Source organism: Neovison vison, chromosome 1 (assembly GCF_020171115.1).
Source record: "Neovison vison isolate M4711 chromosome 1, ASM_NN_V1, whole genome shotgun sequence".
Taxonomy (NCBI): domain Eukaryota; kingdom Metazoa; phylum Chordata; class Mammalia; order Carnivora; family Mustelidae; genus Neogale; species Neogale vison.
This window is the reverse complement of record NC_058091.1, coordinates 136,187,955-136,204,035: the sequence shown is the minus strand read 5'-3', so window position 1 is coordinate 136,204,035 and position 16,081 is coordinate 136,187,955. Positions and strand designations below refer to the sequence as shown.

At 54.6% G+C, this 16,081-nt stretch overlaps 1 protein-coding gene across 9 annotated transcripts in view; it reads right to left on the bottom strand.

The window, feature by feature from the left end:
* Nucleotides 1-521: 521 nt before the first annotated feature.
* The window catches only part of PHACTR1 (phosphatase and actin regulator 1), a 551,546-nt gene continuing 535,986 nt past the window's right edge, over nucleotides 522-16,081 (bottom strand). For all 9 annotated transcript variants that reach the window (XM_044259016.1, XM_044259034.1, XM_044259025.1 and 6 more), the window contains 5 exons: nucleotides 14,628-14,683; nucleotides 9,828-9,889; nucleotides 6,157-6,297; nucleotides 3,950-4,026; nucleotides 522-3,089 (listed from right to left, as the gene is read on the bottom strand). In XM_044259016.1, the coding sequence (XP_044114951.1) occupies nucleotides 3,074-3,089; nucleotides 3,950-4,026; nucleotides 6,157-6,297; nucleotides 9,828-9,889; nucleotides 14,628-14,683 (352 nt within the window). In that variant the 3' untranslated portion in view covers nucleotides 522-3,073. The remainder of the gene's footprint in view (nucleotides 3,090-3,949; nucleotides 4,027-6,156; nucleotides 6,298-9,827; nucleotides 9,890-14,627; nucleotides 14,684-16,081) is intronic.

The window sequence follows — 16,081 nt, the reverse complement described above, 5'->3', positions numbered from 1 at the left end:
GCAACTGGAAAAAGCAACTAGTTTGGGGATTGACAGACAGATGGGAAGAAAAAGTCATTTAAGGTGACCTCCACCCACCGCTGTGCACAGGGAGAGCCTGACATCCCATTCATTGAAGCACACACCACGATATTCATTCGGCAAATATAAATACACGTTCATAAGCGGGAGAAAAATAAACTCAGGTTTTTATCACATCTACCATCACATTGTTTGGTTTCTCTAATTTGACATAAAGGCTAAAGTTTTAAAAGTTTTACAGGGCTTTGAGGGCCTTTGGAGAGGAAAAGATCAGCAATTTTGAAAGAGCAAGTAGGCCGATGGCAGTCCCTTCCGTCACAGATGGTGGGGGTGGGTAGGGGCAATGTCTGATTTCGAGAGGGAAACCTTTAGATTTGAGAAATTTCATGTTTCCTCTCACGCTAATCCAAATGACAAAAGGCTCCATTGGGGATGTATATGCACAAGACCTTTGAGAACTGCAGCTTTTTTAGAAAAGGGATGCATTTTAAACCATCTAGCCTATCTCACCTTTTTTTTTTTTTTTTTTTTTGTAATATCTTCCAGTTGTCCTAACACTACGGCAGAAGAGAAATTTGGATAGATTTCTGTAAAGACCTCAAGATTTCACGGCAGGAAAGAGACAGCAGATGCCCCATCCTGTGGCCCACTGAGGTGGCCAAGCCCCCTAAACTGGGCTTGGAAGTAGCCCACTTTGATGGTGGCGGGCGAGATCTCAGGGGTGTGGAAGGTTCACCCCTAATTCCTGCAACTGACTTTTCAAAGAGGGTGCTCTGCAGGAATGGAAGTGGAAATTGTGTTCCCTGTCTTCCGTGCTCAACGTGGACTGCAACAGGAGGGCACTTTGGGCAGGATACCTGGGCTGCTGGCTGGCCGCAGGGGAATCGATTTGGGCGTCACGTTCCTTGGGCCTCAGAGGCCCAAGAATGGAAGCCAGCAGAGAAGCCGCTGGCCTTCAAAGGAGGAGTCCGGGCAAGGAGTTCCCTTAGGACTCGCTCCTGGGCCCGGCGAAGGCCTGACCAGCACACCAGGGCCCTGGGAGCCGCACGAGGCCAGCTGGGAGTTACAGGAAGCTCGGACTCGAATCCTAGCAAGGCAGGCACTTCTGCCTGGAACAATGCCTGCTATCAAGAAGTCAAACGAAAGAGCCCGACATCTTTCGTCATACCATTTGCACATTCAATCGTCAGTAAGCCTTTCGGGAAGGCTGTGTTTACAGCCACACTAAAATCCCGACCGTGTTTTCCCTGAACGACACCTTCCCACGGCAGTTAACTATTCAGACTCAACATTCAAAGAGAAAAGCATCTAGTGATGGTGCCCCTCGTGGGGCAGGGCAGTGGCGTGCTCACTCCAGGTGCTACGAGGCAAGTGGACAGTGGGCACCGCCTCAAGAACTGCCCTGAGCTCCCCCCCCGAAATAGGCCCAGCTCCTGGCTCCATGCCGGCTGTTGGAGCCGTGAATGCCTGCCGGAAGCGAAATGAATGGCCTCCCGGAGGGGTGTGGGTCCCCAGAGTAACGCTTCCCACACGTTTTGAGGGTGGGAACTGGGTAACTCCTTTTTTGTGAAGGCCAATCTGGTAACTAACTTTTGGGCATATGTGGAGGGGAGCGAGCCATTACCTGGAGAAATGGCGGTAACTGGGAGACCACTCCAGAAGGCCAGGCAGAGCTGTGGGGCCGAGGGCCCTACAAGGTCTGTCAGGAAGGAAAACAGAAGAAGCTGCAACAGGCCTCGTGAAGATAGTTGTTGGGGTTTGGGGGCTGTCCTTCCTCACTGCACATCCTATCTTCAGTGTCCCTCTGTCAAAAGAGCACTGCCTTCTGTGGTCCCAAGCGCATGGGACAGGGAGAGCTACACCTCCAATCAGCCTTACCAGCACCATGAGGGAGAGGAAGGGGTCTCTCCAGAGCGGAGCGGGAAGGTACAGCGTGGGCAGGCGTGGCTGGTGTTGGCGCGGTTCTGCCATATGCCAAACCCTGAAGCTCTTCTGCAGAAACTCGTCAGTGCAAAGAAAGGAGACTAGAAGGCCATCGAATGGTTCTGGAGGACCCATCCATCTGTGGCCAGACGCCAGTCCTGCAAGCCGGGGCTCTGGCTGGCATGCACGGGTCCTAGACTCGGAGGCTCTTCATCTACGTCCAGGCCACACAGTCCCCGGCCCCAGGGTGCACAGAGAATATGAGGAACACCAGCCAAGCAGTCTCGTACCCCAGCCTTTCTGTCCTCAACAGGGTCCTTACCCTCGGACGCACGAGTACCATAGGAGCACCACAGCGGTGGCCGTGTGCGTCAGATCACCCACGACATGGGGCTTTTTTGACACTGATGGGTTAGTTCACTTGAACTGAGCAGATGACCGCTTTCCCCTTCTAAACCAGAGCTCCCTGGAAGGCAGCTCAGCTTAGTCTGCGGGGACAGGCTAGGCGCTCCGTGGCGGCCTTCCACAACCTGGGGCACACACACTCTGGGGACCGACGGTCAACCACAGACTCCCCCAGAAAAGCATCTTCCTTTTTGTTCACTGTCTGGATGATGGCTGAAGAGAGAGAAGGGACGGGGGCCGAGGCTAGTGCTCCCCCGCAGTGGCCCCCAAGCCGGACGCCACGCCTAGAGCCAGTGTATCTGGCCAAGTCTAGAAGGTCCACCTGACCGTTTGCTTTGCACAGTCCGTTGCAGGCCAAGCCCACTGCCTTGGCTTTCTTTGGACCCAGGTGACACACACTCCAGGGGATGAGGTTCGCTGGGGCCTAAACGAGCCTCAAGGAGGCTGGCCCGCCGGGCCCGGTTGGAGAGACCGTCTTCCGTCTGGCCCGTTGGGGCCCTCGGTATCCGCAGTCGCGCCAGTGGCTCTGACCGCCAAGCGGTGACCATCGCGTTTTCGCAAAGAGAATCCTGATCACGTTTCCTTTTATTTTTCTTCTTCTTTTTTAAAAAAAGGCAGTTCAGAAGATTTACATCATAATGGGGAAGTGAATAAATACCAGCACTTATGGTTCTTATAAATTTATGTTTTGAAGACAGCATAGCACTCAGGAGGAATTTGACTGTTAAGGTCGGTGAAACCTGGGAAAACAAACAATTAGATCAAGACTGAGGGGCTATTAAAGGAGCCAGATTCCCCGGTCTGAGCTTCCCATCCTCAGATGCCCCATTGCTCGCAAGTGCTGGGTTGAATCTGGTTAAACCTCCACCCGACGGCACACGCCTGCACACTCCTCCAGCCCTCGGGGTCCATGGGGTTCACCGTTGATTCGGAGTGGTTTACTCCAGAGCTCCTGGGGGTCCCACTGGACGGCCCTGCTGGCCCGCAGCCGGGTGGAGTGGCCAACCTGTGTCCCCGAGTCCACGCACTACAGAGCTGGTACGTCCTGTTTCTCTAAAATGGTCACCGGGGCACCGTTCGGTATGAATCGTAAGAACGGAGTTGATGACTCTGTCACTGTCGCTAGCTAGCCACGTAGCCTTTTATCAGCCCCTTGAATCTGTCTGTGCTTCAGTTTCCCCAAAGTGGACAGGGGGACATGGAATCACGGGAGCGAACCCACCTTGGAAGTGCCATAGGGATTTGGCATTTTTGCCCAGGTTTGGCTATAAATTGTCAGTGGTCTTTTCTTCTCAGCTCCAGTTTCCATAAAGACCCACTCTGGCGTTACTGGTGGCCCTAGCACTTAAGATCTTGAATCAGGTCTTTCGTTTGGATAATTTAAAAACTAGACTTTTCCGAAGTTTCCACTTAACCTGGGCTGTCGTGCTCCATCCACGAGCTTCAGAACCCAGGGGAACTTCACGCTGACCTTTCACCTCCCCCCACCTCACCTGCGCCCCCTCCTGCGACCCAGCGGCAGATGGGGGAGTTTCAGTCTGGAAGCAAGTATTACAGCGTGAGCTGGAAAAGCAGATAAAGGACCCCTCGATACACTAACCTTGTTAAATGTCTACTCAATTCATGAACTTCCATTTCAGTGCTTTTAAATTCATTGAGCTCCTTTCGAATGGCAGCCTGGAATGGAGAGAGGCCCGTGAGTATGCAGCAGAGGCAGACGGGTTTTACTTTCTCTTTTCTTGGACAAAGGCATAAGACACAAAAGTACGGAAAATGAACTCTTCACTGGGACGGGAAAAAAAAATCCCCCCGAACCTACTAAGTATCCCCCTCTCGCTAAATGTAAATGACAAATGGTGAGATCTGGCATATTGCCCGAACTGTCTTCCTCTCTCCACGAGCACTGCCATGTAGGCCGCACAGATCTGCCCCACACGCCCGGGGTCTTGAGGGCACATTTAAATGTCAACCTCTTGTCTTCCTTAGGTAAACACTTTGAGCTCACCACAAGCACAGGGACATCTCAAGATGGATCCTTCTAGAAGGTGTGGGTCAAGTTCCTCTAATTAAGGGAATAGTTGATCGCCCCACTTTGATTTCCAAAGCACTCACTCGTTTACAGCTCTGTTGACTGAGGACGTCTGTGCCATGACCAGGGTCATGGGCCATGAGGCCACCTCCTTCCAGCACTGCCCACAGAGAGGAGCTGTGGCCGAGGGGAGGGCATCAGACGGCCAGGAGTGGTGAGGACTGAGTAGGACAGAAGGTCCCTGGCATCACTTCCTCCCCAGGGGCTGAAATTCTTTAGGTGGGGTCTGCCGGGCTCCCCCCAGAGAAGGCGGGCGCCCCATGTGCCTGTTTATCAGCCTCGGGGCACCACTTCCTATTCCTCTGCCGAAGCAGCCTGTGCGGAAGTAGAGGGTTCCCTCTCTGCCTGCTCCGCACAGTTTTGGCACGTGTGTGGGGTCACGCTGTCCTGTCCCCTGAATTCTGCTGATCCCCCTCATCCTTGGTCAGCAAGCACACTGCAGTCCGAGGGTGAACCAAAGGGCAAGGTCCCTTCCTCCATTCCTGTTTACATGACACAACCACCTGGGGACTGGGTCTTTGGGTCTGTGTGTGTCTAGTGGATGGTGGGTCCAGTCCCCCGGGTCCCCCACCACAGCTGCCTGCACAGGGAAGAGAGGGGTGCTATGTTTAAAAGGAGGGCAGAGGCTGCCATTCACCAGGACCTGTGCAGGAGACCTGCCACATGGGAAACCCTTCTGGAAAGTCTGCCTCGGGCCCCACCATTCCCACCCAAGTGTAGCAGCTTGCCTGCATTCACGCTCCCTGTGATCGGTCCGAGGCCAGAGTGTTGCTGCGGAGGACCTCGCCACTTATAAAAGTGGGCCTCGCTTTCTTATAAAAGCCGCTGGCCCTGGGACTTCATGGGATGAAGGCAGGACTCTTCGAGAGAGGCCCCCAGTGTCTCTTGCACATTGGATGTAGTCATTAATTTAGACTTTTTTTTAAATGCCCTTAGCTCACCAGTCCCTCAGGATGACTGGACTAGAGTCACAAAGGGTAACAAAGCAGAGGTTCATTGTGATACGTGGTCCAGCGGACAGGTAAGAATGAGGTGTCCTTCCGGAGGGGCCTGCACCCACCATCCCAAGATCAAGATCTGAAGATGCCTAACCGACTGAGCCACCCAGACGCCCCAAGAATGATGCCGCTATTTCCTATAAAACAAACTTAACGTCAGGTTACTCTTTGTTTTCCAAATGGATGAGGGGGCAGGGCAGCGAGGCAGGTTTTGCCGTCTGTGATCTGTCCCGTTTCTACTGTGCGGTTGTAATAACGGTAGACACAGTGAGTTGGTCTCTTTTTGGCTGTGTGAGCCTTTGTGGGTGCTGAGGACAGGGTCCCCTTCCCGGAAGGTCTGCGCTGAATGTGGGGCTCGGCGCTCGTGGACTGCTGTGTGCCCGCGTGGGTGCTACTCTGCTCCTCTGGGCCCAGCCTCCCAGGCTGCCTTGCCTCCGGCCACCCTGTCGCATACTATTCTGGGACTGTCTTGTGCCTTCCCCGTGGCAGGGCAACGCAGCTCAGTGAGCGCTCCGCAGAGAGCCTGGAGCCCTGGGGGAAAGGAGCTGGGGAAGCAGTGCCTTCCGCAGGCCCCGAGGCCACTCCGCACTCCCCTGGGGACCCCGGGACCTTGGCTCCGCTGCTGCTCTCACTGGGGGCTCCTGGCAGCAGGCGGGAAAGCCCGCTCAGGGCAAACTGAGGCATGAGGACCCAGCACCCCACCCCTCGCTCTCTGCTTACTTTGTCGGCGGCGGTGAGGCGGGTCCACGGCTTGTCGGCCCTGCGGTCGTAGTCCTGAGCGTCTGCCACCTCCACGTAGTCGCTGAAACGGATGAGGATCTTTCTTTCTCGAAGTTCTTCCACTGTGGGTCTTTGGCTGAGCTGCAGGGAAGGAGAGATGGGCCCCGTCAGCCAGAGGAGCTTAGACGGCCTGGCCTGTGACTTTCCAGGGGACGGTGAGAGGCCACCAGCACCTCCCCCGGCAAGTGAGGGACGGGCTGCGGCTGGGGACCTAGGGCTTCAGACGCCTGGGCCTTTCCCAGGACCCTGAGAGAGACGAGCCTGGTTATCCCTGGTGGCACCTGCCTACCGGCTGACCCGGACAGACAGCCAGACAGTCCTTTAGCGACACCGCAGCGCCTCTTACAAGCCACTTGGCCGCCTGCGTGGGTGCACGTCTTCCCACACCTGTGTCCCTTCTCCCAGCAGGTGACATCTTACCCCACACTCTTGCCCCATTTTGGTTTTGTAAGTGCACGACCATGTGTCAGATTGAGTGCGCTCTGCAGGCTGAGTCTGTAAATCAGTTTGCCCGTGTGTACATGTGTGTGTGAGACACAAAGGGTGTACATGCAAACACCACGCAGATTCAGGGGTGTTCAGGCACGACTGAGGAGGTCCGAGGGGACCCTGGTCCCCAAGAAGTTCACGTGAAAAGCCAGTCCCCACGCAGAGCGAGGCTGGGTTTGTGCCAGGGAAGCCGGGGGCCAGGCCCACGGGATGGGTCTGTGGGGCTGGGCTGTGCCAGGCAGAAGACTTTCTCCCTGTCCCCGTGGCTGGCATCCTCCCTCTGTACTTGCACAGCGCCAGGCTGACCTTTCTATTCTCCTTTCCCGCCACTAAGTTGACTTCTGGAGCGACACTGTCGCTCTTTCTTTAGCAGCTTCTGCACTATCATGAAAGTACAAACGTTCACTGTTGCCGTATTCTCCCCGCTACAGGACACCCACTCGAAATCCCTTGCTTTTCTTGGGCAAGATGTACCACGGGGTGCTAGACAAACAGCGTTAATTTCTAAGTGCACCGTGACCAGAACAAGGCTAAGCATGAAATTTCTAGTTGTGTTTTCTGGAAATCACGATCTGGATATTTTACTTAATAGACTGGACAGCGAAGTCCAGAGTGAACAGAAAGACGGAATGTTAGATCTAAAGGTCAGGGACTATTTGTCATGCCTGAGTCCCACGGAGACTCTAGACAGCATCTCTCCAAATCAATAGGGCGCTGTACCCATGAGCTCCGAGGGAGGGAGGGAGGAGGGCACCCCCTTCTTTCCCTGGGAGCGTCTCAGGCAGCTTGGAGGCCAGTGACCCCCCCCACTCCCCTGAGCACCAGCTTGTGCCCCCGCTCCTTGGTGCCCAGAGGGGCGTCGGGCTGCTGGCTGATGGACCTCCTTCCTCAGACGATGAGGAAATGATCTTTGGGGCTCAAGTCAGGTTTCCGGGGATGGTGGGCTGGCAGAAGGGGTTGGTCAACTTGTATTCTAATCTATGGCAGAAATGTCACTTGAAACCAGGTACTGAAGAGTAAATTACTTGAGACCCAAATCCCACTATTAGTACAACTTAACCGGAGTGCACGTCCCTTCCTCCTCTCCGTCTTCCTTCTGCCCATCCATTCATGTAGCTAGCTAGCATCTTTTCTGAAAGGGGGAGGCTGGCATCCCTTAAAAGACAGAGCCTGTCATTTTTAGGTTAGTCTCAATTTGGCTGAAGAAAAAGACTGGTGTGTTGCGGTCAGCATCCGTTCCTGGGGTCCATTTTTCTCAGTAGTACATTAAAAGTAAATGGGACTGTACTGAGGAAATCCTCGGGTGGCGGGTAACTGAATAGTGGCCGCCACCACTGACATGTGGTCTCGCTATGCTCGAGGATCCGGAGGGGAAGCACCAGGCCGGGGCTGGGAGGCCTTACAGAATCTGCTACCTGCGGGCAGGCTCCCATCAGCTATGGCAAGAACAGAGGTAGAAGCTCCTTCCAGCCTCTCCCATAAAAACTGTTCTCCCTTCCCTTAAACTCACAATTTTCCATTCCCGGAGCTAGTCCCGGGGAAGGCAGGTGCTGACATTCTCAGGCAGTTTTCCTAATGGGGAGGAAGACGAGCCAGTTCTCTCTTGGAGCCCTGCAAAAGCAAGGGGCTCTCTGGGAGCCCCTATCCCTCGCAGCCCCCCCCTTCCCTTGCTCTGCTGCCAAGTGATGCCATTTGCTGAGTTTCTGTAAGAACGAAGCGTATGCTTCAGTATTTTCCTATTATGAGTTTTTAGCAAGAAGCCCCTCAAGTTCAGGGCAATTTCTGGGCCCAGCAATCAACCCCAGTGAACCTGTTGAAAATTTGATTGAAAGTTTTTTTTCTGAATGTCTAGGCTTTTCTGTATGAGAAAGGAGGGGTCATTACCAGCCTGCTCTGGATACCCTGGTCATTTCAAGGGCACACTTAAGCTTGGGCCCCTTGCCCAGACCCTCTCACTGCCCAGGCTCAGGAAGGGGGATGCCCTGCGCCCAAGGACCGGGGCTCTGAGGGACTCGGAAAATCAGCCTGTGCCTTGGGTGAGGGCACCCAGATGAAGGTCACCTAGCTCTCTTTCGAGGTCCCCACCGAGGGGGTGCAGCCCATCACCTGGCCCTTCAGGTGCTTGTTTCTCCTACTCCTGATAACTGGGGAGCCATCTGGCTCGTCACCAGATGTTTGGGTTGCCCCAAGGGAGAGAAAGTCCGAGAGACACAAATCATCACCCTAGTAAGTGGTATGGTGTTTTAGAATCTTGAATTTCTTCCTTTATGTAATATTTCTAGGGAGACAAAATCCATGAATAAACCTTTAAAAATTAATTTTAATGGATCTCTTAACTGTCTCTAAGATTTGAGTATCTTTCTCTCAAGATGGTCACTGTAGGAGGCTGATTAAAAACACTTTAGTCAGACAGAATATAGTATTATGTCTTACGTGCTATCAATTAATTAAACTCATCATCGCCATCCAAGAACAGGTTCAAATAAGAGTCTGTTATTAGGGCCACTCATACAGAATTAGATCTATTTCTGGGTCTACTTTGAGCTGCCAGGCCATCTATTTTTGGGGTTAAAGTACATAAAAATTCTAGCCTTATGGCCTGAAGTGCTTTTCAAACATCTTCGGTAAATTTATCAGTACTTTTGGCATTTTCCTAATCAGTAATTGAAATTGGACTTGGCATAATGCAGTCGTTCGGTTCTCAGTCAATAGGTAAGCAGGAGTCTCAGAGGCGGCAAGGGAAACTGTCAGGCACCTGACTGCATTATCTTTGAACTACTGATTTTGACAATGAATTTCCAAAGCTTGGGGAGGTGAGTTTTTAGGGAATTTGGTGAATTTTTAAAAAACAAAATATTCTCTGTGATTGAAAGTATAAGGCACTGGCCGTCAAGCTGTCTGAGGGGGGTGGGTGCCACAAAGTCAGGCAACAGAATGTCACCAGCCGGAAGGACGGCAGGTCCTGACCCTGAGCTGACCACCGTCCCCGGGACAGGAGCTGCTGTGGGCACAGCCTCTCGCTCTCACGCCCGGGGAGCAGGAGCGCGGAGAGGGCTTCCGGATGCACCGCTACCGGGGCCCACCCTGACCTGTCCCAGCGCCCACCTGGAGAAGCCGCTCACCTTTCGAGTTAACCTCCTCTTGATCTCTCTCTTCTCCTCTTGTTCCTCCTGTTCATTCCGAGCTGCAAGAAACAGGGAAGAAGCTTTTGGTTCTGGGGAACAGTGTCGCACACAGGTGTATCCTCTGAAAGTCTGCGGGCTCTAGGCCGAGCCCCTCACCACTTGGGAAAGGGGGTCGTGAGCTCCTGTCCTCTTCCCTGGCCACCCTCCTGCCTGTGGGATGCTTTCCCAATGGCCTGCACTTTCAGATGGATGGTGAACTGGCTGGCCTTCTCACTTTGCTTTCTTTATGCCACATGGGGAGGTTTCAAGTCTCCAGGCAAAATGCCAGGCTGGGACATGTGGTTTCGGCACAAGGACATAGGTCCTACAAGCAGGGGGTGGGTGGGTGGGGTGCTGTTGGGGGGGGGCGGGCGTCTGGGGAGAAGTGAGGTTCCCTGCTTTAGACAAGACCTGGGCCTGTTCAACTCTGCCCTGGGCCTCCCAGCGACGGACGGGGACTCATTGTGATGTGGCTTCATGTCTGGTGCTCTGTGGGGACAGGGGAAGAGGCCGGCCCGTGGGGGCGCCTCCCACTTGCTGCAGAAACAAAATAAGGCACGGCTAATGCCAAATGCAGCCCTGACTGCATGGAGGAATTCCAAAAATGCTCACCTTTCGCAAGCCCTGAATCCATTAATTCTTTGAATCTTCCAAGAAGTCCACAGAGCAGGTGGGAGGCCAGAGTGTGGGACACAATTGCCTGCATTTAGACTTTTTAAAGAGTGTCTTGGGATAGAAGACCTTGGAGTCTAAACGTTCTCAGCTTAATGTGTGGGCGGATTACTCATCAGATGTTTAAAGAGCCGTAGGTAAGAGGGTCTGGGGAATGGAGCAGAGAGACGGAGGCCAGGACGTGTGGGCTTATTTCTCCTTGTGAGCGAAGCGGGCGGCTGGGGGTACGTCACTTTCCTCCTGTGCTCTGGGATGGAGGCATGGGTCTAAGCCCAATACTGTCCATCCAACCGTGTCAAGGAGGGTCTCTGCTTCTCACCCCTGACTTTAGAAGGACGTTAATGAAAGCAATCTCCCTAGAGGTGGCCTTCAGACCACCCTGGGCACTTATACTCTCATTTTGAAATTACTATTGTTAAATTATGTTTCATAACTCATCAAATCAGCACACCCTTGCGATTCGGTCATCTCAGGATAGGACAGGTCTTTAAAAGAGGGAAGCCCCTGTGCATAGAAGTGGGTCCCACTCAGCTCCTCCTTGCCAGCCCTGGCAACAGCCACTACAGCCAGAGGCCACACACCCTGAAGGTGGCCACTCAATGGGACAATGGCAGGTTAGAGCTGAACTCAGGCCCTCAGTGACAGCCCCAGGTGAACAATTTGACTGCTATGACTCCCTGGGCGGGGATGGCGGGGGGAGGTTTAGGATCTTATACGGGGACATCAGAAATGTCCACATCCTACAGTGGGCTGCCTAGTGCAGCAAGCCCTATAGGGGTCCCTCCCCCATACAAGAGAGAGCTCCTTCCTCTGGACGTAAAGATCTTATCTCTCGCCCAGCGTTCCCTTTAAAAACGCAAGTTTCTCTTGGATAAAAACTCATGAAACGAGCCAGCCATTAATATCTTAGAATGAACCACTCCGGCAAACTGGGAGGCAGAAAGGAGGGAGACCGCAGACGGGCGCCATCTACAGGTGGCCAGGGGGACGGAAGCCTGGAGAGTGAGGACCCAGGGGCCTCTGGGGCGGGGGCTCTCCATTACCATGTGTGGGCTCAATAGACAGTAGGGCCTTGAGGGGCCCAAGAGGCTGCCACATCTAAATGTAAACGAGGATGTAAAAGCCAAGGGAGTTAAGTGGCTCGTCACACGCCGTGACGCTACCTGCTCACTTGTTAGACAGCCAAGCTCCTTTTTGGCTTGCTGGAATAAGCGTCCTCTTCCCCCGGCATGTGTCGCGTGGGGCCGGCCCCTCCTCCTCACTCCCAGGGCCTGGCCTCAGACTCCCGTCAGGGCCTCCTCACCCCACAAGCCCCCCCAGAGCCCCGAGCCAGCGCGGAGCTGCCCTCGTCCATGTATGTTTCTAGGGTCCCCCTGTGGGGTGGGGCGGGGCCACATGTGACCACCGCTGGAATCTATACCTCTAGTTCAGAGCCATTTACAAACTCAGGGTCATGAATTCTCGGGCAGAGGGTACCGAGACGACCCCATTAGACAAGTGGGAAGAGGGGCCAGGAAAGGGCCGTGATGTGGCCTCCTGCCGCCACCATCAGAGTGCGCTCATTATGTGCTCGAATGGGCACAGGGTCTCATTGGCCGCTGGACAAAGCCAGCACTGCCCCTGGGGGCCGGCAGGGGGGCTGGGAGGCGGCCGCAGACCCTCCAGACTCTGCCGCAGAGACGCGACCTCCCTCTCCCCAGCACCCCTCACACAGACAGCTCCTCGAGTGACTTACAGCTCAGAAAGTCAGGCTCAAGATAATTTGTGTGAGGGGATTTTCTCGTGCCATGAAGTTTCTGGTTCCATAGAAGGGAGATTTAAAAAAAAAAAAAAAAATCTTAGGAAAAAACAATGTTCTAGAACCCAAAGGAGAAAGAGTTAATGGGAAATAGATGTTCATTTCTGAAAAGTTTCAAAACTGAAACGATCAACCTGCTTGAACTTGGTCAGGCAGTTCTCTAATTTGGCTACTTGCACGGGGTAAGAAGGAAGAGGGACTAGAACAAAAGGGGACCCTGGGAACAATGTCCTCACGTCCCCGCTCGGGTTGCCCGACTCTAAGCCCCGCAGGCTTACTAGACGCAAGTGGCCGCCTCTGACATCTGAGTCTCTTTCCAGATGAGGGACCCGCCTGTGGGCTCCCTGGGAGCTGGGCACGGAACAGGCTCGACCTGCTGCTTCCCCAACCCGAGCCCTTGCCGAGAGAAGCAGTGGTTTCTGAGACTTGAACAGTCCCCCAGAGCTGCAGCCTCTCTGGCTGGGGGCAGGTTGGGGGCCCCACACAGCATAGCCCCTGTACCAAGATTCCTCCAGAAAACTACAGACCCCTGTTGGGTAGATGCGGGCGTGAAGAGGTAGAGGGGAAGGAAGAACGTCAGCGCGATCCCCTGCTTCCGGGACACACGGTCACCTGGGCCACCTGCTTTTCTTTCTCTCCAAAAACAGAAAGGTTACAATGGATCAGGGCTCCGACTGGGGCAGAAAGGGAGATCTCACGCAGGCCACACGCTTCCCCGGCCGTGGAAATCATCTGAAAAACTTCTCATCCCTTTTACAGCATAGGAAGCTTTGAAACTGCTAAGGACACCTCTTGGTTAGAAAGAAATATACAAGGCCCCTGGGTGGCTCAGTGGGTTAAAGCCTCTGCCTTTGGTTCAGGTCATCATCCCAGGGTCCTGGGATGGAGCCCTGTATCGGGCTCTCTGCTCAGCGGGGAGCCTGTTTCCTCCTCTCTCTCTGCCTGCCTCTGCCTACTTGTGATCTCAGTCTGTCAAATAAATAAAATCTTAAAAAAAAAAAAAAAGAAATATACACACACATTCCTAGAGACCTAGGAGTTACGTGAGATGCAGCCAGCACTGAGGAGGCCAGTCCCCAAAACCGCGCCCACTGAGAGCTGAGGAGAGGCAGCCCGTCTGGGGCCGGGAGGCGGGAGGCAGACCAAGGCCCGCCTGGCTGGGCCACCCCGCTCCACCCAGCCCTCCCCAGGGGAAATGCGGCAGCTCACCCTCAGCAAAACCATTCAAAACTGACCAAGTCCCCAGACCACAGTCGGGACAAGTAGAAAAGGAAGATCCAGAACATTTTAGTTTGGTCTCAGTGGAAATATCCAGCCCCTCAAACTGATGTTTCATGTGATTGTGTGTGTGTGTGTGTGTGTGTGTGTGTGCGCGCGTGTGTACTTGTCTCTGCGCACCTGCGAGCCCAGGGTATGGCGTTCCCGGGAAACTCTGCATAGCGTGAGTTTCTCTTCTCTAGAGAGAAATTAGAAGTGGATGCGTGTGGGGAGAAAGGGTCACGAGTTGAACTAGAAATACTGTTTGTTGACCCATCTTGAGAGCGCTGATGAGTGGCAATGAAGGGACAGACGTGGGCAGACAGTTCTGTTTGTCAGTCATTGAACATCTCCCCGCCACCCCCTCCCCCTTGGAGAAGCCCTGGTGACCCTCAGATGCACCAAGTGGATTCCCGCTTTCTCTTCGAGTATCTCTGCTCCTTCACTGTCCCTCCCCCTGGCCAGAGTGACGGCGAGGCCCTCTTGGGGGACAGCACTCGGCGGGCCGGCCCGGCCCAGGGTCGTGAAGCATTCTCGCTCGGAAATGCTTTCCTAGACTCTACTTTTAATGTTCAAAGGAAGAGGGGGGTTATCAGCAGCAGCCGGCTGCCGCGGAAAGTCAGGTTTCCAGCCCCCGCTTTCAAACGGCCGTCTGCCTTATTTTAGCCCTCGATACAGTATTTGTGGTTTTTAAGTCAATTCTGGCTTGAAGGTGACCCGGATTCTGCCCACAGTCATTTAGTGAGTTCACTGGCTCTAATATTGCAGCTTCTCTGACTTCACAGCCCACGGAGGAGAAGGTGGTCCTTGTGGGCCGGGAACTTCCAATGGGCCCAGTGGGCTCGGGTTTGTCTCCTCCACGGGGAGGCCGCCCGGGGATGCTCTCACACACCAGGGTCCCTCATCAGCCATCAGAGCCGTTCTCAGGCGTTTCCACACAGGCCCAAGGGAAAGACCTTGTGGCCCGCACCCTGCACAGGACCCAAAGCCACCATACAGTATCAGCGACCACCACGGGCTGAGTCACTTACGTTTTAGAATGTTCCTCTGCTCCAATTCCTCTGCTGTTGGCCTCTGGCTCAGCCGCCTGCGGAAAAAATCCAGGAAAAGTTTTTGGACCATATCATATCCTCCTTGGGTCATTAATCTCCCCGGCCCTGGTAGACGCATGAGACGGAGTGAGTGGCGGGAGCTCTTGCCCCATCCTGTGCGCTGCGAGACCGACTCTGACCACCGCCGCCTCCTCGGTTCCTCAATTTCAACCCCAGGAAAGGCACCCGGCGTCACGTCACGCCAGGCTGACCCTCCTCCTTCCTCCCATCCTCAGCCCCTCCCCAGCCCCGCTCCTCTGGGGACTCTGGGGCCTCCGGGCCAGTGGATGCTTCTGGTCACAGAGGTCCCTTTCTTTCAGGTGGCCTCCTCGCTCCGGGGAGTGTGGCCTCTGCCTCCCCCGCCCCCAAGCCCCAGGGCAAGAGCTCGCTTCTTGCCATGTTTGTGCAGAACCAGGGAGGACGTAAAGAGGCTCATGGCCCCGGGGAGACGCGAGACAGCGAGGCTTGTCCGCGAACAATAGATGCTCTTCTTCTTGTCCCCACCCATCCCCACCAGAGCCGCCTTAGACGGGGCAGGACAAAGGAGCAGGAACATAAGTGCTACTCCCGAGGCCAGCAAGTCACGGGGCCGTAGCAAGTGCGGCATCATAGCAGGGGCGTCCCTGGGCCGTGATGCAACAGTGGGGGGCGGGGACCCATGCTGGTGGCCCCAGGGCCTGGCAGAAGTCACCAGAGAGTGGGCAGGGCCCCGCAGAGTAGTACAAGCCGGTCTGGGCAGATAAAGCTCCAGGGATGAGCCACACACACAGTGGGAGAAGGTTGTGGAAGGGGTCTGGGGCTCCTACGGGGCCTGCACTGGGACAGGAGGGGCGCTCCCCCAGGAGCACACGCCGCGCTTTCTCCCTGAGTTTCGGCACCGGTGTGTCTGGTCGGCAAGGTGTTTACACCACGGAACCTCAGGAGATCCAGAGTGAAAACAGAAAGTCCATGGCTACCGAGTGCAAACGGTTGACAGCGAACACTTCCTGTCGCCCACAGCTCTCCTCCCTGCCCTGGATCCTTGAGAGCCCAACCGCATCACCACAGATGCTCTGGGGAGGACACGGGCTTCGAGGCCCCAGGATTTCCGGTCAGACACCGGCTGGTGACGTGGACAGCACCCTGGAAACGGCTGGCAACTGTATTCCAAAGCGTTGTTCAGTTTATAAGAGCAAGGTCATGTTCGCTAGTCATCTTCTCTCCGGAATGTCCCATGAAGATGCTGTTTCTTCTCACTGACAAGGGGCCTGCTGTATATCTGGCGATTTGCAATATTGGAGGCTCTAAATTGGGATTCTGGAGTCTCGAAGTCTTTCCTAAAATAGCACCATCAGACCCCAGGGAGGAAACTGTGTCATCGCTCTGGGATGCAGACTCTGCTCAGAACGAGCTGC